Source organism: Tyto alba, unplaced genomic scaffold (genome assembly GCF_018691265.1).
Source record: "Tyto alba isolate M040663 unplaced genomic scaffold, T.alba_DEE_v4.0 Super-Scaffold_2000002059, whole genome shotgun sequence".
Lineage (NCBI taxonomy): Eukaryota > Metazoa > Chordata > Aves > Strigiformes > Tytonidae > Tyto > Tyto alba.
Genome location: NW_024881292.1, coordinates 157,460 through 180,140, shown reverse-complemented (window position 1 = coordinate 180,140; position 22,681 = coordinate 157,460). Strand labels below are relative to the sequence as shown.

At 51.0% G+C, this 22,681-nt stretch overlaps 1 protein-coding gene and 1 long non-coding RNA gene across 2 annotated transcripts; both read right to left on the bottom strand.

Moving 5' to 3' along the window:
- Positions 1 to 3,424: 3,424 nt before the first annotated feature.
- LOC122153615 lies at positions 3,425 to 10,516 on the bottom strand. Its single transcript, XR_006165474.1, has 2 exons — positions 10,382 to 10,516; positions 3,425 to 9,593 (listed from the first exon to the last, which is right to left on the bottom strand). It is a non-coding gene; the product is annotated as an uncharacterized LOC122153615 (long non-coding RNA).
- Positions 10,517 to 22,000: 11,484 nt separating this feature from the next.
- On the bottom strand, positions 22,001 to 22,474 carry LOC122153618 (dnaJ homolog subfamily C member 25-like). The gene has a single exon (XM_042794086.1). It carries the CDS (start codon positions 22,472 to 22,474, stop codon positions 22,001 to 22,003), a length of 474 nt encoding a protein of 157 aa, XP_042650020.1.
- Between the last annotated feature and the right edge of the window lie 207 nt (positions 22,475 to 22,681).

Sequence of the window (22,681 nt, the reverse complement as noted above, 5' to 3'; positions counted from 1 at the left end):
TTTACTGTGAGCGTAGTCAAACAGCGGCACAGGTTTCCCAGAGAGGATGTGGAGTCTCTATCCTTGGAGATATTAAAAACCTGACTGGACCTGGTCCAGGGCAGCATGCCCTAGTTGACCCTGCTTTGAGCAGAGGGTTGGACTAGGTGATCTCCAAAGGTCCCTTTCAACCTAAACTGCTCTGCCATTCAGAGAGTACAGGCACCCAGCATTCAGGGGTATGACTTGACCTCTCTGACCATTTCATATTCTAAGAGTGTGTAAGTTGAGAAAAAAAGGTGACAGGGAAATCCATGTCACATGAGCCAGACTTTTCCCTGTAGTCACTTTCTATTGCTCTGTGCAGAACATTCAAGCTCCAGATGTTTCCTGTCCTCTCAAGCAAAGAGTTGAAGAGCCCAGAGTGCTGAACTAAAAGCTTTCCCCAAAACCAAATGCACTCAAAGTACAACAGCAGCTGCCTACTGTATATATATATACCAAGATAACAGGGACAATATTTTTTTTTAATCAAAGCCTATTTATACAGGTAAAAAGCTCAAGCTGGTTTTCTACAACGAACAGGAAAGAGATGCTCCTATAAAGCATCCTATAAATACACATGGCAAGTCATCATTACTCCTAGAATTTCTTTCCTGGAACTGAAAATGTCTCTGTGAAGTGGTTTTATTAGAGAGCAAGATCAGAAGTCATTACAGCTCAATAGCTCTCTACTGTCATCCTTGCCAGCCCAGCTGCTGCGTGGTGTCCAGCAGCCCGCAGCAGCAGGAAGCAGGCTGCCACCACAGCAAGTGAGGAAGTGGATTGTGCTTTCCCAGGTGCTCACTTTCTTGGCTCCAAGACCTCTTTTAGGGCTCATATACATAGAGAAATTAGCCAGCATTGCTCCCTAGGTGAATACTTGCCTAGAATAGAGCTGCTATACTGGGAGGACTTTTACAGCAATAGTGCCCGTCTGTGTCTCCCCAAAGGCAACCTTAAATCTAGCCACATGCTTTCCAGTTGTCTAGAATTTCTGCAATTTCTATTGTAGATGAGTCCATGTGCTTAACATTCAACACACACTAGGCGCTGCAGGGGGTCTGGGGAGAGAGAAAAACTATAGAACAAGGAAACTTGATGACGCAGGAAAAAAAACACGGGGGCTACAGATATTTGTGCCAAGACTTCAGCATCCCAGGAACGTGACCCTCACTCCATCTCGCTGACCTTTTAACCTCTGCTCTGCGCTTAGAGCCTGTGGCTTCTCTCTCACCTCTCCCAGCTCATGGTACACTTTAATGAAGGGAAAGGTAAGACTCTCCATGGAGGGCGGTACTTCAGAGCAAGCTGATCAGTAGCTCCCAAAGGCCACGTTGGCCGCATGGTCTCTTAAGCCTTGCAGAGGGATGAAGCCATCCTGACATTTGTTCTTCCAGATGAGGAGGCTTGGGGGGGACTGAGGAAGTTGGGAGACAAAGCACAGATCTTCTTGTTTTCTAATACACTGTGAACTTAATCATGTTAATTCTTTGAAAAAATGGGCTGCCCTTGCCCAAGGAACAGTTCAAGCACTGCATTCCTGGCACCTGTTAATTTGTTAATCCATTTATTGGACCCTGAAAGCACCTTGCACTGGAAAAGACTACCCTGATCCTCCATTCAGAAGCAGACAGGATGAGCACACCTATGGCTAGGAAGAACTCACAGAAGCAGTATGAAACTGCCCTGGTTTGGCTTCCTTGTTCTGCAACAGCGGTGCCACCATCTGGCAAGTGCTGAGATCCCAAGTCACAAAGATCAGAAACAAAATACACCCAAGAAGGGAAGTGATGACAGCCAAGCAAAGTTGCAGCAGCTGGGCTGTGAGCTGGAGGTAGGCAGCAGATTGACTGTTGAAAGGGATAATGCACACTGCCACCATGTTTGTAGTGTGCAGTAAAAGCACAGCTGACAGCAACGTAGACCTGTTGCAGGCTTCAGGCCAAGGAGTGTGATGGATCTGGTCTTTGTTCCACAGTCAGAAATTACAATGGCCACACACGCACATGCCAAGCACAGCCAGCAAGAAAGCACTGAAGGAGCCTGGACTGTTCAGTATAAGGAGTGAACACCATGGCCATGAAAGTTAAAAATCCCTTCCAAAGAAAGAGATGAGCTGCCCCACAGAAGGGAACAAACTGCTTCATCTGCGCAGTGAACGGGAAAGCAAGGGGACCTGCAAGACAGATGATGGGACAAAATAGGTGAATGCTAGAATTAGTTGCTGGAGGAGGATTTGGTGTCTCTATTGCTGAGATTTAAGCTGTGCCCACATCTAGGAGAAGCTCGATGAATACTGACTGTCTTTGTACTTCTGGAGGTCCTTTTTGGTTCTGCAAGTCAGCTGACGGGCTCCACACCATCTGAATGCTGTACTCGATGGAGCATCTGATGCAGCTGGGGAGTTAGCAACCCTCATTGCCAGAGCCATTTCTAACCCATCATCTTCTGCCTGTCTCCAGGGGCATGGGTATTTTTTTCATCTCTCAACTTTGGTATAAGGCTCAGTAGAACAACAGCATAGAATTCATAAGCTTTTTCAGTCTCTCTTCTTCCTCTTCTTGCATCCACAAGCATCAGTAATGCCTGCGACAGTACTACAGCAAGAAGAGACAGTGCAGCTGGAGCCACAGTCTCCCATACCTTGCATACAAAGCTACTGTTTATCCAGCACCATGGAAACCAGCACCTCAGGGTGAGGCCAAGATGAGGAAGATGGGGATGCAGGTGCTGCTTTTAGGCACATGATTTTAACCTCCAACATAAGAGATCTAAGCTTTAAGGACATTCCTCCTTTCCAAAAAACAACCTTCCCAATTCTAGACTGGGAAGAGGAAGCTGGAAAATAGGACAGCTTGACAGAGACCTCACTCTCCTGTGCAATGAAAGTATGTGGAAGAGCTAGTGCTACAGATACAGTTTTGTTATGTACAGTCTCACCAAAACCCTTAGTCCTATACCTAAATGTCTACCTATAGGTATCTGTACTATCTAACACTTCTAAGAGGTATTTCCTTCTTAGAAAAATGAAGTGATTGAAAGGAAACTCTTGCCTCAGAGCAAATGAGGTACCAGAAAAAGAGAACAGGAAGGAGATGCTTTGAAGAGTTTAACAGTCCCAACTCTGCCATTAGATACATTTCCTATGGAAGCATGGAGTATTACTGCAGCTGTACAGAGAACAGGATTGATATTTAAGCTATGAAAACCAGGAATAAGCTGAGAGCCTGCCCTTGGGATATCATTCCACTCACTGGTGAAGGAAAAACAACAGTTCACTTTATTTCCTTTGAATCCCCTGGACTGTAGGGGAAAAACACAAGCCTACTCACTCTCAAACTGCCCTGGCTTTACTTGCAGTGGAATGATTAGCAAATAACGGAAACCATCAGTCAAGCCAACACACTATACAAATACATTTTATTTAGAGATACCCATAGTAAGATGCACAAATACTTTTTGTTCACCAATTTTCAGATCACACAACTTCAAGTAGTGGAAAAAACAAACTGCAGTTAATTACAATTATCTATATAACAGGGCAGTAGTAAAAGATACGTTTGTCAGACTACAGCATAGTTAACAACACTCAGGTGAGAATGCACAGATCTATGTACTTAAAAAGTGCATGGGTCATTGCCACATACACTAACATGCTTTTTCAAAGAGCAACATCTTTCTGGCATGTGAACACAGTAACCCGGTTAATGAAAGATGGAAAATTAGGCTCTTAATTTGATCTGGAAATCTATCTATTAACAGTTTTCTTCCAAATGGCAAATTAAGAGTTATTTGCAACTGACACAGGGAAAACAATCTGTAAAAATCACTGTTACATTGTCCATGGAGTCAAGCAAAACACAGGTGACTAAAATGATCAGTTCCAGCCTACATCTTCACAGCTCTTCTACCACAGTCTTCTTCAGAGGAGTCCAGAGTACTTGACTGCATTTGGCAAGCTGGCAAAAGAGCTGCAATCCAAGATCTTGCACTCACACTGAGTTCTTCCACAAGAGATCTCAATCCTCAAATTTCAAAAACCCCCTGTTCCACCTGCAAGCACATCAACTGCATCACATATTGCTGGGTTTACTTTTAAATTCCCATCTGAATGGAGGGAAACGTAGGAAGTGATGTTGATCTGAGAGAGTAGCTGCATTGGTTTAAAGTTATATTTAAAACACATGGAACCTGGACTCTTCTCCAGTGTCTCTCTCAAACCAAGGAAGTTCAGCAGGTTCCACTGCTCAATACAATCCCTGTTTTACTTTCTAATAGGGATAGTGCTGTATGATGCTTGGGAAAGACTAGCAAGGACTGTTGTGTAGATGATTACACGTAAGAGCAAGAAACATATTATATCAGTCTTCAGTTAAACTTCTTCCTTTGCAAGCAGAGAGAGACAGAGACTGACTTTTGCATTACAGTTGAGAGGCACATTTTGCATTGATGAAAAGAAAACCTCAGTTTACATTGCACCTTTCTGTGGATTAGAACACAGGCAAACCTCCTGTTAAAGCAATTTTTATAAAAAAACAAAAAACAAAAAACTCAGTTACTGTTCCTCTATGTAAAATTCTTAAACTGCTCCCTCACCTATTCTACCCAGAGATACCTTTCCACTTGTGAATAGGTATTTGTGTAAGAGATCCTTGTTTCTGTGCAACTTGGAAGTAGACAAGTAGTTCTGATGCCTCACGGGGTGGGTCCCTGTATGATGTTCAGGAGAGTGGAGAAAGTCAGTACGATTTTGTACATAAGCAGTGAATCCCACAATAAACGAGAAAAATAAAAGCCACCAAATTGAAAAAGGCAGCAGTAGAGAAATCAACTCCTTCATGGAACAGGAACGAGTTTGGAGCAAAGTCTTTCCTACCAAAAGGTGCATACCCGTCCAGGGAGATACCCAGGGCTGAGACAAATGAATAGGGAAACTGTGAACAAGGCCTGAATTCAGCAAGCTACTGCCTAAGTGAGTGCAGAATTCTCATAAACTGCAGTAGGTCTTTAACAGGTGCTCCCAGGCTTTGCAGAACTGGTACGTGAGCTAGTAAACCATGAGAGGACAGGGAACTTGCTCAAGTCCCAAGGGGCAGAGAAGGCGGCAAGACGGGAGCGAGGCCAGGATGAGATGCTGAGAATGGAAACACAGCATTTTGAACAAGAGTGACACAGCCCATTAGAAGTTATTTATCCAGATCTTTTTGTAATGATCCCACTATCACACCTGCACAGTGAGAGGAGGCCAGAGCAGCCAACTGAAGCTGTAAGCCCCAGCTGGTCTGTTACACCCCTGCACATCAACAATCAACCAGGTGAACGGAGCTGCAGACAAGGCCCTTTTGCTCCACCATCCTGGCAGGAAGCACGTGGAGGTGGCTGGTGGCAGCTGTAAAGCATGCTAGTCATAGCCAATCATGAAAACAAAGAGACAAGTGCATTGGTAACCTTGAGTGATGAGGGGGAGTGAGTGACTACTGAGGAAACTGGTTCATCCCCATGCCATCTTCACATCTGAAGAGGGATGACCAGCAGTTTCGCAAGCTCAGGTAGCAACTAATCTGCAGTTGCATAAACATAAGGCATGACAGAGCAAACCCTCAAGGCTTCCATTGCTCAAGCACTCCGTTACCAGCTCATTTCTGAGCACAAACCAGCCTTTGACATTACTGCTGGCCAAAACTCATTATAATAACTTCTGCCTTCTGAGCACAGGGTTAGTTTAGCTTGTAGCCCTACTTTAGCATAGTTTTTTTCATAATCCACCAAATATGCAAAAGTCAAAAAAATTTTTGGAGAAAGTCTTTAAATGGGATCAATCCAGCAGAAAGTCAGTAACACACCCTCCTGGCTTTGCCCTCAATGAAATCTTTAGTTATGACACTGAGTAGCAGCCAAAGATGGCAGTTCTCTGGTTGACTAAACCGCCACCGATGAGTTTAACAAACACACAGACGCAGGGCACTTCCACTTCCTGATCTGATGACATCCACCATACAATACTGACGAAAGAGAATTTCAGCTTCTGTAGACTGTGCAAGAGTGGAGTCTCCACTTGAGGCAGCTAGCCAGCCACTGAAGTTTATGGTAAAATCACAGAGTGATCTTTCTACAGTGAGCTACAGTTTTTCTTTTTATTGTGACTTGGTATTTTTCAGACTAGGCAAGCACCTTTGAACTGATTTTTAAAGGTGGACAAGGAAGAAATGGGATAAGAGGAAGATGCTGAAGGTTGGAAAAAGTTAAACCCACCTATTCTACTCTGAAAAGTGACTGTGATAAAAAAAGGACCTTTTACTGAATTTGAAGACACTCTGAAGTTAGCAAGAAGTAAAAAGAGAACTCCAGGTTAAATCTGCACTGGAGTACAGAGAGAACAGATACAGTTAGCACATGAAACACACATACATGGGAGCTCCTTGGCCATGTATTAATGTCAATACACTGCTAACTAATTGTGCTGATTCTAAAAACAGAAGTAGCCTCATGGATCAGAGTGCAGTACTGTACTTCAGTTAATTATGGATATGCACATCCATTGAAGGCCACACTGATTGGCGTTCCTGTTTCCATGCTCTTATGATCAAATTAACCTTACAGCTGGGGAGGGACATCTTGTATTAATCACACCATCGTCTGCTATCTGCTTAAGAGATGGAAACTCAGCCCAAATTCCAGATGCCAGTTTGAGTTTAAGAACAAAGGTATCCTTTGCCGATTCAGAAAACAAAACCAAACATGTAATGTCTTTGTGTTTTTAAAAAAATAAATCATCAATTTTCAGAAAGGAGAAACAATTTACAAGGTAACAGACTGCTCAGCCCCACATACAGACAGGCTGGTTTTACATACTATCTGCAATTTCCCACTGTTCCACTTGCAACCTGCATCAATAATTTTGAACAGTTTTACCTTACATTTAAAAATGTACACTGTAACATTTGAAGATAGCTGTTACTGCTTCACTCAACAGCTTCTGTGATAATTTGGGATCCAGTGCTGTTACTGACACAGCTCACGATACAAACAGCAAGCTGAGAAAGGCTTTGTTAAATGGGTGGTATTGCAAGAGTTATTAACAAATATCAGACCCTGTATTCAGAACAAAATCCAGTAAGTATCAGCAAGTCATGATTTTTTTTTTTCCCTCTGAAGGCTTTAGATCTTATTAAATATATTTGGAAAAGAACGTTAAAGAATTCCCTGTAGGACATCCTACCCTCATGCAACAAGTTGTGATCACTGCACATTTTAAAACACCTTGTGTAGTTTGTGCATCAGATACATGATAGGCAACAGGGAAGATCCAGCATTTGTGTACACATTAACATACAAGCAAGCACTGATAGATGTCACAGGTAAGACTGATCCCAAGACAAACCAGTGCATTGATTTGTGTCTACACCACATCCTAAAACACATGGAACAAGTCACAAGTTAACAGTACAAACCTGTTGCAACTTCAACACATACATCTTAGAAAAAGACAACGCATGTACCCAGTCCTAAGACAGTGATGAGTTTGTGACATAACTTTACAAAGATCAAGGTACCAGAAGAGGAAGGCACATTAACCTCTGGTTGGTCCATTTCGGTATTACTTGGATGAGTCATAGCGATATATACCCTGAGACTGTGGGAGGCCTTGAAAAGGAAAGGAGACCAGGTGAATGGGCAAATAAAAAGTACAAGTTTAATGAGATTTTAAGATTCAGCACCTGAATTTTCCCTTTTATTAAGGGAATCTAGAAAAGCAGTTCCTAAGAAAACAATGTATTGACTCCTAGATTTTTATTCTGAGGTCAGAACATCTATGACTACAGAGACATCGCGCTACATTGCAAGGGGTTTTTACACACCTTTTCAGTTTCAGTCTAATGACCAGAATTTGTATACAATCCAGTGTTTCACTTGGTATGTTTGGGGGTACAGACATGGTCAGGCAGCCCACATTTTCTCAACTCTGCCAAACCTGCAACCCTGCTTAGATCTGTGTGCACTTTTAGACCATACTGCTCCTAGCAGGATACTAGAAGATGGCACTCAATTGGGAAGATTCCTTTCTGTCAAGAGCATTCTTTTGATTAGCCAAGTACCACATGGTTCTGATAAAGAAACACAGCATCACAGGCAAGAAGATACTTCCTAATTTAAATCATTGAAAGTTAACATGGAGAAACAAGAATAATAGGGATATCTACTTGGTCTTTCTGAAAATGTTTCTGATTCAGCCCTTTCACAAGTACCTCCTGAGGAATGAACAAGTATCCCCTCTTTTTTTAAATTCCTCAGGAATCCTGACAGCAATACCAAACACTGTTGGGCTTTCACCTTTTTTCTTGTGCCCCCTCTCACCACACAAGTGTCCACTTGCAGAGGGAAGGGAGAGCATACACAGGAGATCCCTTCAGACAAGCTGTGGCTGTATTCTCCTTTCACTCTCCCTTGTCTGCGACATGGACAAATTCCTAGTGTTTGTGCTTCAGAGACTTTTAAATAAATTATGGATGGCACTGCAACAGTCAGAAATGCATTTTAAGTTGAGGTCACACCATCGGCTCTGGCTGTGGGGTGGCCAGTGGTGCACACCAGGATTTTTACTTGGCTTTAAGCTAGAGAGCATGTGCCTGGCCAGAACAGGAATCCAGGGCTCAGCACGGGCTGGCCAGATGATCAGCTCTGCCTGCATCACACACAGCTCGGCAACAGTGTTCCTAGGAATGAGCTGTACCCAAATTCAGTAATTTAGTCATAGCAGCAATTGCAATAGAAGTTAATTAAGAACATCAGACACCCTGGAAAAGTGCGTTCATGGAAAGTAACGGTAGGGTATCAGACCACCACAAACAGATCTCACAGATCCTACCTGGCTGCTGAAAGATGCTGCTGCTTTGCCAGGATGCAGTAACCGCCAGCCCATCTGTTCTTGGTTTCTTGCAAACAAACAAAACAGGTGACCTCCATGAAGGGTCTAGGCAAGCCTGCTTTATTTCACATCTGCACCGGGTAAGGGACACTAGTTCACAAGGTCAGTAAGTGTCTCTCAGCTGAGGGGCAGAAATTAAGACACCAAACCACCACTCAACGTAGCTGGATCATATAATCTGTTAACGCTGCACCTTCAAGCTATATACAAAGCAAGAGAAATTCTGGAGAAAAACAACTGATACAAAAGTATCTTAATCCTTAGGATACAAAAAGCTGCCAAAGACTTGAAATGGAGGCAGCACATATATCCCCATAATGAAGTTCAGGAGTCACCCTCATTAAGGGCGTCACAAGAGTCACCCACAACATGAATGTAACCTTTGTGGACAGACTAAGTCCAGTAAGATCACTTGGCATTCTAGCAATGAATCTTAAAAATGGATCTATGAGGAAAATGAACAACACAGACTAGGAACAAACACCTATTAACTATTCTTTGGTAATTTACTCACCTTGGACTAACATCAGCAGCACTGATGAAGGAGCCAAACAAACAGACTCGCTTCTTTACCACAATCCCAGAAAGCACCAGAGGAGAGCACTAGCAATTGTCCCTGGCTGACTTGACCGTACAAGGAAGAAAGCTGGAGGAATTGCCAGGAATAAGGTGTTAGGTGAAGAGAGAACAAGCACCACCCTCATTGCTATCCTCAAGCCAACACTGCAAAGTAGCTTCTGCTTCCTTAGGAATGTCCATCATGTAACACCCAATTGTTACTGGGAGATTGCTACCTAGTACTTACAAGCTGGGTATTACCGAACCCATAATTGAGTCACTGGTTTGACTACTTGTGATTATGAATACTGAAAATATGATACCCAAAGATAGCCAAATGAACATCGTAGTCTACTGAAAAGAGCTGAGAGGTAACATTAACTGCTTCCTACACTCAGCAGCAGCACAAAAGATCCCATATGACTGAAAAGTTAATAGCAGGAAGAAAAGTCTGAAGGTTATGATTAAAGTTCTTTTCTCTCCTTCAAGTGCCTAATGCAAGATAAACCAGTCTGTTCCCCCTACGAACACACCTTTACTCTGTGTCCTGGTTTGAGCCCAGAGGGCAACTAAGCACCACCCAGCCCTTCACTTACCCCTTCCCCTCAGGAATGGGTAGGAGAAAATAAAGCAAAAGGCTCAAGAATTGAGATAAGGGCAGGGAGGGGCGGATCACCCATTATGGTCATGGGCAACAGGCAGACTTGTTAGGGGAAGGAAAAAAAAAAAAAAACAAACCCAAGCATCACTTAAATTCAAACACTAACAACACTTAACAGACAGAGTAGGACAGTGAGAAGAGCCACCACAACTCAAAAACACCCCTCCCCACCCCTCCCTTCTTCCCAGGCTCAGTTTTGCTCCGGATGTCTTTACCTCCTCCCCTCCAGTGGCACAGGGGGTAGGGAATGGGGTTACAGTCAGTCCCTGCCACTCCTTCCTCCTCAAGGGAGAAAACTCCTCGCATTCTCCCCTGCTCCAGCATGGTTCCCCACACACGGGGGACAGTCCTCCATGAACATTCTCTGGCCATGAGTCCTTCCCACAGGCTGTAGCTGCGCCCATGCTGCTCCAGCATGGGTCACACCTCCCTGTTGCAGTCCTCCCAGCGCCAAACTACAGCAGTGGGGGCTTCTTTCCACAGATCCTGGCCTCCTTCAGGTGCAGACTCCAGCATGGGGTCCTCCACAGGATGCAGACTGGTCTCTGGACCTCCACCAGGGGCAGGAGGGGCGGCCCTGCCCTCTCACCACAGGATATGGGGGGAGAGGGTGCGTGTGTGGTGTGTCTCTGCTCTGGCACACCTCCCCCATTTCCTCTTCCTTTCTCCTACTGACCTCTGTGTTTCCATAGATGTCCTCACAACTTCTCCTCACAAGTCCCAACTCTTCCTCCTAGGTGTCGTCTTGAATACGTTATCACAGAGGTGCAGCCACCATTGCTAACTGGCTCAGCCCTGGCCAGAGGTGGGTCTGACTTGGAGCCAGGGGAGCTTCCAGAAGCTTCTCACAGGGGCCACTGCTGTAGCCCCTCCCCTGCTACCAAAAACAACCCCACCCCACCCCACCCCACCCCACCCCCCCGCCGCCGCAGAAACCCAGGACACTCTGTAAGCTCATCATGCAAACATGTACAAAGGCAACTGCCCAGTTCTACAGTCTGAGCCAGCCTCAAAGGTCTACCCAGTTTAAAAGAAAGCAAATTGAAGGTCTCAAGCATGGCTTGACAAAATGCCAGCAAGCCCGTTTCTGCTTGACAGAGGTCACCTCTGCAAGTACAATATTCCTACAGTAAAGACTGGGATGATTTGGGGTGGAAGAGGCATCCCTAAATAGGCCACTCCAAAGGGCATGAAAGAGCAAAGGAATGGAATAATTAAGAAACACTGGAAAATATAAGAAAGTCTAAAAATGTGCATGCCACTGGGTCTCGGCAGAGCAGAGTGAACTATTCAATAAGCTACTGAAATGCAGTCACCAGACTGAATTCCATTCATTGCAGGGGTGTATCTGCCATTTGAACAATGGGGTGCACCCAACACCTCCATGCAAGAGCCTGGAAATTCCCTGCTGTACAGCCATTCCTGCAATGTGATGGGAAACCCCTGCATCTCTCACCATGATCCTGGATTTCAGTTCTGATGTCTAAACTAGTATGGAAACAAAATCAAATCAAGTAAGAAAACCTGTCTTTTTCTCCTATTTCTCCTATCACTTATCTTTGGACAGCTGGCAGAATATCACCTTCCTCTGCCACAATTTCTAACACTCACTGGACCAAAAGTGACATATGACCAACCACAAAATATTCTGAAACTTAACATCTGTATCACCACAAGCATTTAAAACCACTGAAATAAGCTAGAAATTAAGTTCTCTCTGGCCCAATTTGTTTGCAAGCTTGCAGCACTATCTACTTTGTTTCTAGTTTTTTGAGGGGATTTTCATACAGCAACAAGGATGGCTCCCTCCCCATGAGACGTTATCTTTTCAAGAAAGCATCATGAAGGCAGAATACACAATCATGAGAGACAGGAGGAATTTTACATCATTGTCCAGATTCTTCTGAGAATTGTCCAAAGCTTCATATGCAGACAAAAAAAAAAAAAAAACAAAACAAACCAAACCAACGAGAAAACAACAACAAACAGGAGGAAAAGGGCAGTCACACTACCAGTCTTTAGGACCACACACTGAGGTACTTGGAGAGTAAGCAGAAAGGGACACTTTCTAGGGGTGCCTCTTCAGTAACCTATGGACTCTGCAGAAAGATCAGTCTCTGTGTTTGGAGACTTGTTGCCTTTCTCTAAGGCGCGCGGTGGCCCGGTTCAGGAACGGCACGGCAACCAATCCCAGGTTGCGTGGTCCATCAGCACACATACACCAATACGGTGGAGGCAAAATGGCGTTTATTGTTAGGTTACATTGCCTTATATAGTCTAAGTCTACTTCGTCACTTCCGCCTGCTTACATTAAGGGTCCATGTCTCTTGGTTATAGGGAGGGAGGCTCTACCTTTCCGTACAACGCGATATCTTCCGGTCGCCGGACCCTAACTACCACAGTCAACCTCAGGTGAAGTGTCGGGATGCAGGGCGCTGCGCAAGGTTCCCTGCACTGGAGGGGCTGGAGTCTGGTCCGGTGTCAAGGGAGGGAGATGATGAGCACCTTGTGCAAGCCCACCTCACTCTTCCTCCCTCCCTCTCTCCCCGGATCACAGCCCTGTCCATGTCCCCACGTCCTGCGTGGCTGTGGTGGCAGGTGACACTGGGGACTCTGTCGCCCCGCTGCTCCCCTCTCCAGGGTCCATGCCTCTGCAGTCGCTGCAGTCCCAGGAGACGGCATCATCTTCCCCCAGGGCAGAGCAGAGCTGGTGGGTCCCTTGTGAGGCACAGGATGTGCACAGTAGAAGTCTCCAGGGCCAGGGGGAGCATCAGGACCCACTGCCACCAAAGGCCCCCGAGCTGTGTGTGGGTGCCAGCCCCGGCGCTGTGCTGAGCCCACGTCCACCCTGCTCCCGCCGGCAGCTGGGGCTGAGCTGCTGGCACTCACCCTGCCGTGCCGTGCCCATATCCCAGGGAGGCTCCATCCGTGCCCAGAGGAGGAGACGAAGGCATCGCCATCTCCTCGCTGGGGCTGCGGGGACCGCAGCCACCGGCACTCACCCATTCACCTCCACATGCTCGCGTCCCTCTGGGCACAGGCACTGGTTGGCATCACAGGAGCTGTGCCGCAAGTAATGGCCTGCAAAGGCCCCATCCTCCTCCTCCCAGGCAGCTTCCCGGCGGGAGCGGGGGAGCGCTCACCCTGGGGCCGTGGGGGACACCCCGGCGGCACCCGCGCAGGCAGGAGGGCTCAGCTGGAGCATCGCGGAGGGGGAGGCGGCAGCGGGAGGGAGGGCACTGACCTGTCAGAGATCCGGATGCCCAGGCGAAACATCTCTGGCAGGAATTGCTCCCTGCTGCTGCAAAGTGGGTAGCAAAAGTAGTGAAAGCCGGAGCGCAGCGCCTGTCCCTGGGGCAGAGATGGCATCAGCATCAGCACCCGGGGTCCGGTTCACCGCCCTGGAGCTGGGTGACGTGACAACAGGGTGACAGCAGGGGGGATCGCTCCAGGGGGCGGGGGCGATGCCACCTACCTGGATGCAGCCGCGGTGGAACCAGGCGCTGGCGCAGGCGGGACACACCAGGGTGTTGTAGCAGGGCCGCTCCGCCACCCCCTCCTGGCAGATGAGGCAGAGGGTCTGGTCCTGCTGCACCGCCCGCACCCGCTGCACTGGCCGGTGCTTCCAGGAAAAAGACTTGCAGGACGGAGGGGACAGCTTGGCCCCGGGCCCGGGACCCGGCCCCAACCCGCCCGGCCACCCGGCCCCGGCACCAGCCCCGGCCCCGACCCCGCGGGGCAGCCATACTCACTTGAACTCCCCGAAGAACTGGGAGACGCAGCCCCGCTTGCTGCCGCAGGGGAAGTGGAAGATGCCCCGGCCGGCAGCGCCAGGGCCGGCAGCGCCAGGGCCGGCAGCGCCAGGGCCGGCAGCGCCAGGGCCGGCAGCGCCAGGGCCGGCAGCGCCAGGGCCGGCAGCGCCAGGGCCGGCAGCGCCAGGGCCGGCAGCGCCAGGGCCGGCAGCGCCAGGGCCGGCAGCGCCAGGGCCGGCAGCGCCAGGGCCGGCAGCGCCAGGGCCGGCAGCGCCAGGGCCGGCAGCGCCAGGGCCGGCAGCGCCAGGGCCGGCAGCGCCGGGGCAGGACCCGGCAGGGCGCTGCCGGCCCCGGCAGGTGACCGAGGAGCCCGGCAGCTGGCAGATGTGGCACCTCTGGGGACGGCAGGAAGGACAACGGTGTCAGAGCCACAGTCCCCAGGGAGCCCCGCCGCGTTCTGTGGGGCCGCCCGGCTGGCCAACCGCGTCGGCATCACAGTTGTCCTGCCGGCACAGCCCGCACACTGCCGGGGGACAGAGGCACCGTCACCCCCAGCAGCACGCCGCGGAGCCGGTGGGGGTAATGCTGGGAGCGGGGATGGGGGAGAGGCCGGAGCACCCTGGGACGCTGCGGGGGCCTGTGGCAGCACAGCCGGGCACCGGCCAAAATCCCCTCTGGCCGGTGCCCGGGGGGAAGCTCTGCACTCACCTCTCTCCTTGGAGACGGGACATCTCCTTTTGCGCTTGGGAGGAGCGCAGGAGGGTCTTGCCTGCTCCTCCGGCAGCGCTGGGGGACACTGCTCTCTTGGGCACTCTGACACCCTGGGGCCGGCAGCCGCCGCCGCTCCGACCGGCGGGGCCCGCGCGCTCCGCAGCGCCGGCCGTACTGATTGGCCCGGCCGCCCGGGAGCCCCCTCAGGAGAAGGGGGACGTGACCGGCGCGCCCGCGGCTAATGGCCGCCTGCCCACAAGATGGCGCCCGCGGGCCGCGTCGCGGCGGTAACGGTCGCCCGAAGGCGGGTTTTCTCCCGCTTCCATCAGGGTCTAGTTCTCGTTCTCTCGACTGGTCTTCCCAGTTTCAACCCTGCGGTCTGAAATGAGGGGTACCTCTTGGTACCTGCCTCAACTGATGCCGTGGCTGAGAGATCGCACTAAGAAGATGCAGCTTCCATTTGGGTACAAAAAATTCTGTCCCTGGACTTCTGTATCAGTTTTGTCCTTTGACAACACTGCTGGTCCCCTGGGGCTCTGCTGAGCGTGATGTCCTATGGGACCAAATAACCCCTTGGCTAGTTTGGGTTAGCTGTCCTGGCTGGGCCACTTCAGCGTTCCTTGTGAAAATTAACTCTAGCCCAGCTGAAAAAAGGACAGCCTCCCTTGCTCAAAAGGAAGCACAGGGACCCTGGCACAACACCCCGTCTCCTGGCCCATCAGCTGAGGCTGAAGAGGCCAGCATCCTCAAAGAACACCCCGACACCCACCTGCCGCCCCAGCCCCTGTCCCACAAACCTGCATCTCCTCACTAAGAAAAGTTGGAACTGGGCGTGTGGCTTTGCTGATGTGCCTGAGCACCGCAGGGCTGAGCCTCCGCGGTGGCCCCGACCCTCGTGTTGGCACTGCGGGTGCCGCCGGCCCGTTACCCCAAGAGGAGCCGGCTCTGGCAGCCCCAGGGGAGACGCTGGTGTCACGGCGTGCTGTGGCGTACTGAGGCACGGACTCAAATCACGGGTGATGCTGAGACGCTCGACTTCAGCACGCTGGCTGCTTGTATACCTTTCGTGCGTTACGGTACTTTCCCATCAAGTTACAGCACTCTCCTACCAGCTGAACACCAGCAGGTGTTCCGCGCTAATCTCGCAGTACTACTGGCAGTCTTCTTGCTTCCTTCTTTCCCAGCAGCAGCCGAAGCTTGTGAGCATTTTTCTCGTAACGAAGCCCATGTTAAAACCAAGGCACAGCACTCTTCTAACTACCAGGAAGAAACATTGACTCTACTTTCGCAGGGTCGACTTGGCCGAGGCCTCCGAGTACTTGTGTTCAGGCTGAGGCCTGCTCCAAGGCCTAGCACGCACTTCCATTTTGTGTCCCCCGACAGCGTGGGGCCGTGCTGGGCGGCAGTGGAGGTTAACACGGGCTGGGGAGGGGGAAGCACCGTGGGAGCTGCTGTGGGGCCCAGGCCGCCCTGGCCAGGGAGGGGAGGAGCGGGGAACCCAGGGCATGGGGAGGGCAACTGGGTCCCCGGGGGACCCTTCTCCTGCGTCAGGGCTCCAGCCGGGACTGCAGAGACACCCAAAGGAGTTGATAGCACAAACAGTTGAGGCATCCAGACTCTTGAAACTTCCTTAGCAGGCAGGCACACTGATGTGGTTTAAATCAGGATTTTGATAGAATTGAAAGTATTTTTTAATCACTTTACCTAGTAAGACAGATACAGTTTAACTTAACAGATTTTCCTGCTGGAGAAGGCTGCAGCTGAAGTCCTGTCTTGCATGCCCGGGGCCGGGAGCCAAGCGCGCCGGGGGAAGCAGCGGGGCCATCGCGGTTGGCAGCGGGGAAGGGTCACTTCTTCTGGGGCTGGAAGTGCTTCGCATGTGCCTCCACGCAGGGCTCCCGGGTATCCGCGCACAGCTCCTTCTTCTTCTTGGTGACCAGGCTGCTGGGAGCCTGTGTCCCCGACCCCCTCCCGGCCACCCTCAGGGCACAGCCCCAGCCACCGCAGCCCGAGCCCCCAGCAGCGGTGGGTGCTCACATCACCCCTGGCTGGGTGCAGCTGCTGCTGGAGGTGTAGGTGGGGCTGGGGGTGCCATCGCTCCACGGGAGCTGCCAGGGCAGGCGGGGTGACCCATCCCTGTCAGCGGGGACCCTGGTGGCTGTGGGCAGGGCTGACTGACTGTACGTATGCACCGATGGCATCTGTTGAGTAGTTGGGAAGTCTTTTTTGAGGGCCCTGGACTAGTCAACCTCAGGTGAAGTGTCGGGATGCAGGGCGCTGCGCAAGGTTCCCTGCACTGGAGGGGCTGGAGTCTGGTCCGGTGTCAAGGGAGGGAGATGATGAGCACCTTGTGCAAGCCCACCTCACTCTTCCTCCCTCCCTCTCTCCCCGGATCACAGCCCTGTCCATGTCCCCACGTCCTGCGTGGCTGTGGTGGCAGGTGACACTGGGGACTCTGTCGCCCCGCTGCACCCCTCTCCAGTGTCCATGCCTCTGCAGTCGCTGCAGTCCCAGGAGACGGCATCATCTTCCCCCAGGGCAGAGCAGAGCTGGTGGGTCCCTTGTGAGGCACAGGATGTGCAGAGTAGAAGTCTCCAGGGCCTGGGGGAGCAACAGGACCCACTGTCACCAAAGGCCCCCGAGCTGTGTGTGGGGTGCCAGCCCCGGCGCTGTGCTGAGCCCACGTCCACCCCGCTCCCGCCGGCAGCTGGGGCTGAGCTGCTGGCACTCACCCTGCCGTGCCGTGCCCATATCCCAGGGAAGCTCCATCCCTGCCCAGAGGAGGAGACGAAGGCATCGCCATCTCCTCGCTGGGGCTGCGGGGACCGCAGCCACCGGCACTCACCCATTCACCTCCACATGCTCGCGTCCCTCTGGGCACAGGCACTGGTTGGCATCACAGGAGCTGTGCCGCAAGTAATGGCCTGCAAAGGCCCCATCCTCCTCCTCCCAGGCAGCATCCCTGCGGGAGCGGGGGAGCGCTCACCCTGGGGCCGTGGGGGACACCCCGGCGGCACCCGCGCAGGCAGGAGGGCTCAGCTGGAGCATCGCGGAGGGGGAGGCGGCAGCGGGAGGGAGGGCACTGACCTGTCAGGGATCCGGATGCCCAGGTGAAACATCTCTGCCAGGAATTGCTCCCTGTTGCGGCACAGCGGGCAGCAAAAGTAGTGAAAGCCAGAGCGCAGCGCCTGTCCCTGGGGCAGAGGTGGCATCAGCATCAGCACCCGGGGGTCCGGTTCACCGCCCTGGAGCTGGGCGACGCGACAACAGGGTGACAGCAGGGGGGATCGCTCCAGGGGCCGGGGGCGATGCCACCTACCTGGATGCAGCCGCGGTGGAACCAGGCGCTGGCGCAGGCGGGACACACCAGGGTGTCGTAGCAGGGCCGCTCCGCCACCCCCTCCTGGCAGATGAGGCAGAGGGTCTGGTCCTGCTGCACCGCCCGCACCCGCTGCACCGGCCGGTGCTTCCAGCAAAAAGACCTGGAGGATGGAGGGGACAGCTTGGCTCCGGGCCCGGACCCCGGCACCAGCCCCGGCCCCGACCCCGCGTGGCAGCCATACTCACTTGAACTCCCCGAACAACTGGGAGACGCAGCCCCGCTTGCTGCCGCAGGGGAAGTGGAAGATGCGGCGGCAGCGCCGGGGCCGGCAGCGCCGGGCCCGGCAGGTGACCGAGGCGCCCGGCAGCTGGCAGATGTGGCACGTCTGGGGACGGCAGGAAGGACAACGGTGTCAGCGCCACAGGCCCCAGGGAGCCCCGCCGCGTTCTGTGGGGCCGCCCGGCTGGTGACACCGGGCCCCTGATAGATAAGGATGCCCCCCGTACCCTCCAGATCCCCCCCCTGCCGCAGGAACGGGCCTTTTTGCGTCATGGGGTATCTGACTTGGGGGTTGCTTGCAGCCGGCTGCCAGAGCAGCGCTGGGGGCTGGGTGGGTGGCTGCTGGCGTGTGCAGTGCCAGGCACGGGGCGTGGGGACACGGTGGGGACACATGGGGACAAGGCCTCACTTTCTGTGCCACCCGCTTCAGCTCCTGGCGGATATCAGGGAAGAGGAAGCCGTAGAAACCCTCTTCGTTGGCCCCTCTCTGCATCAGCCCGCTGGCGTGGTACTGCAAGGGGGTTTTGAAAAGAGGGTGAGTGCCAGGGGCTGCCTGCCGCGATTGAGAGACGGAGACCCAGCTCAATGCAAGTCAGGATCTACTTTATTGAACACAACAACCGATTTTATATTCCAAACAGACAAAGAGAGACATGTGTTTTAAGCTGATTGGCACAATGGTTAATCACCTAATACATATTACAAAAATTGAGCTCATGATTGGCTAACGTCTAAGGTCAGCTTGACATTTTCTGCAGTTAATTTTCTGCTAGCTCACAGCATTCTTCTTCTTAACAACTTCTACTCCTGTTTCTATAGCACATGCTTATCTCTAGTTAAGAAACCAGCCCTCCTGGAAGAAATCGTCCTTAGCCCCAGGGGTGTAACAGTTTGCTTACAGCTTATGCAAATTACGATGCGCCAAGTTGAGCACGTCCCTCCTAATCAGCTCTATCTCGCTGCTAGAAGGAGAGACCAGGCTGCCCCCGGCATCTCCCCCTTCTTGTTGCACAATAAGGACCCTTTTCACTGAACTGGCTATCAGGTTCTGCACACACTGCAAAAAACAGGGTAAACAAAGTAACAAATGAATAAAAACGACTAAAGCATACACAATCATTTTTACAAGGCTTCTCAACCATCCTGATAGGCTTACTGTCTATCAAAGAACAATTCAGAAAATTAAAAACATATAAAGCTTTCTGAAGACGTTCCTCGGGGGTAACGGTCCCTATTCCCCCTTTTTGTTGTTGCAATAAGCGTTTCAGAGACTGATGAGAGCGTTCAATTAAGGATTGGCCCGTGGGGGAATGAGGGATACCCGTAATGTGGTTGATCCCCCAAGAACTCAAAAACTTTTTAATTGCAGTTGAAATATATGCAGGGCCATTGTCAGTTTTAATTTGAGAAGGTATGCCTAAAGTGGCAAAAGCACGCAGCAGATGTCGTTGAACATCGCGCGCCTTTTCGCCAGTATGACAAGAGGCAAATAATGCCCCAGAAAAGGTATCAATAGAGGAGTGAATATATTTTAAGTGACCAAACTCCGAAAAATGAGTGACGTCGGTTTGCCAAAGTTGCAAACTTTGCAATCCTCTAGGATTAACTCCTCCTGCTATTGTAGGAAATGAGTGCCTTTGACAATCGGGACACACAGCAACTATACTGGTTGCCTGCTGAGTAGTAAGGCCAAATTGTCGCTTAAGCCCACCAGCATTTTGGTGAAAGAAAGCGTGGCTGAGTTTTGCTTGTGCTATGCGGTCTGGCAGTACCTGTACCGGTAATGTAAGCAGGTCAGCTTGCCGGTTCCCTTCCGCTATAAAGCCAGGTAAGGAAGTGTGAGATCTGACATGCATAATGAAATAGGAATGAATGCGAGAATCTAAAAGAAAAATAAGCTCCTGTAACAAAGCAAATAATGCAAAATGTGAGACATTTCGTAACACAGACGCCTCAGCTCGTTCAACAATCCCTGCAACATAAGCTGAATCAGTGATGATATTAAGCGGTGTAGACCATTTTCTAAAGCTCGGACGACGGCAGTCAGTTCCACGATTTGGGGGGAACCCGGCACTGTCTTTATATCCGATTCCCATTGTTTGCGCTGGTCGTCCCACCAGAGGATAACAGATTTGTGGGACTTCCCAGATCCATCTGTAAAAACAGTAAGAGCTTGCAAAGGCTGGTCACTCCTCTTTGGTCTAGGTACAAGCTGGAAATTAGCATTAAACAATTTATGAGAAGGTGGGTGAGAAGTGAGTTGGCCTGTATAACCAGCTATCGCTATACTGAAGGCTTCCGATTGTTGGTGAAGCCACTGCAAATAATCACTGACCATAGGCAAATAAATACAAGTGAAGTCCATTCCAGACAACATTAACAAGCGCCGCCTGGCACGGACAATCAAGGATGCAAACATTTCATGCTGTGTTGAGATGGTTTTCGTGGGTTGATTCGGTAAAAATACCCATTCAATGATAAGCAACGGGTCAGACTCCTGCAAGTCCCATTGAAATATCAAGGCATGAGGCTGTCGAGCAGGATTCAAAATGATTAAAAGGAAAGGTAACTCAGGGGCATATCGATGTGCCTGTCTTAAGGTAATAGCTGTAGCAACTTTTTGTAAGGAATCAACAGCTGCAGGGTTGAGAGCGCGAGGGGAACATAAGTCTGTGCTCCCCTTAAGCAGGTCGAATAAAGGACTTAAATCTGCATTGGAAATTCCTAGCAAAGGTCGAACCCAATTAATTGTTCCCAACAACTTCTGCACATCATGCAAAGTCCTCACATCTGCTTGAATTAGTAAAGGCTGTGGGACTATAGTTTGAGCCCGTATGCGCCAGCCTAGATATTTCCATGGTGGTATTTTCTGAACCTTTTCTGGCGCAACACAAAGACCTGCTGAATTAACAGCAGTTATGACAAGGGCTACAGCTTCCTCCATGACTTCGTGATGTTGTGCTGCCACTAGAATATCATCCATATAATGGTACAATAAAACGCAGGGCATCTTTGTTCTAACAGGGCTAAGGACCTTGGCTACATACCATTGGCATATTGTGGGACTGTTTTTCATTCCTTGTGGTAGCACAACCCACTGATATCTCTGCAATGGAGCTTGCATGTTGACGCTTGGAACTGAAAAAGCAAATTTAGGAGAATCTTCTGGATGCAAAGGGATATTAAAAAAGCAGTCCTTGAGGTCAATGACTGTCAGAGACCAGTCCCGGGGGATCATTGTGGGAGAAGGGAGCCCTGGTTGCAGGGCTCCCATGTCTTCCATAGCGTCATTAATTTTTCTGAGGTCATGGAGCAGGCGCCACTTGCCAGTTTGTTTTTTAATCACAAAAACAGGTGAATTCCAGGGGCTTACAGAGGGCACAACATGTCTTTTGGATAACTGTTCATCAACTAATTCTTCCAGGGCGCGAAGCTTTTCCATCGGCAGGGGCCATTGATCCACCCAGACAGGGGTATTAGTTTTCCAGGTTAATTTCAGGGTGTCGCGCACCTCAATGGCCCCTCCTAAAAATGCGTTTGAATAGCCATTCCCCATTGTGACAGTGCATCACGTCCCCATAAGATCATAGGCACAGGTAGCACAAAGGGCTTAACAGAGGCTACATGCCCCTCCGGGCCCAGTATCTGAATGAGCTCTAGGCTCTGGTGACTATTTCCAGCACCTCCAATCCCTGCTAAGGTCTGAGAAACATTGGCCAGAGGCCATTGTGGGGGCCATTTAGCCTGGGAGATCACCGTAACCAGAATCACTATTCTAACATCCACTTTCGGTGCCAATCTCCTGCTGTAGTAGTGATAATAATGCCTGTAATACTCTTCAGGATGATCCAACATGTAGTCATAATCTTTGCGCATTTCTTCATCCGGAGCGGCTCCGGCCGCGGCGGCGGTCCCCGCTCTCTCACCTTGAGCGTCTCGTAGGCGGTGGCGATGAGGAGGAACTTCTCGTGTGCCGCCTGCGGGCCGCCGCCCAGCGCGGCCGGCTCCCCGCGGTAGCGGTCGGGGTGGTACTTGCGGGCCAGCTGCCGGTAGGCGCGGGCGATCTCCGCCTTGCTGGCCTGCCGGCTGACGCCCAGCACCTCGTAGCACACCCGGCGGCCGCAGTACAGCCCCTCGGTGAGGCCCCGCGCCGCCGGCAGCAGCAGCGCGGCGCACACACAGAGGCACAGCAGCCGCCGCCGCCACGCCGGCACTGCGCGCCCGATCGCCGCCGCCGCCGCCATTTCGCTGCCGCCACCGCCCCCGCGCTTCCACATTATCTATCTGGCGCTCTAAGGCTTGCTTTAATCTGTCAATAAATTGCATATAAGGCTCCCGAGGTTCCTGAGTAATGGTAGTAAAAGCCTTTTGTGGCTTTTGAGAGTCAGGTATTTTAAGCAGAGCCTTCTTTGCTTCATTCCGCGTGGCGTCAAGCGCTTCCCGCGGAATAT

Bases quoted from the DNA above. Each gene is read 5' to 3' on its own strand.
- LOC122153618 (XM_042794086.1), bottom strand. From the start codon at position 22,474: ATGGCGGCGGCGGCGGCGATCGGGCGCGCAGTGCCGGCGTGGCGGCGG.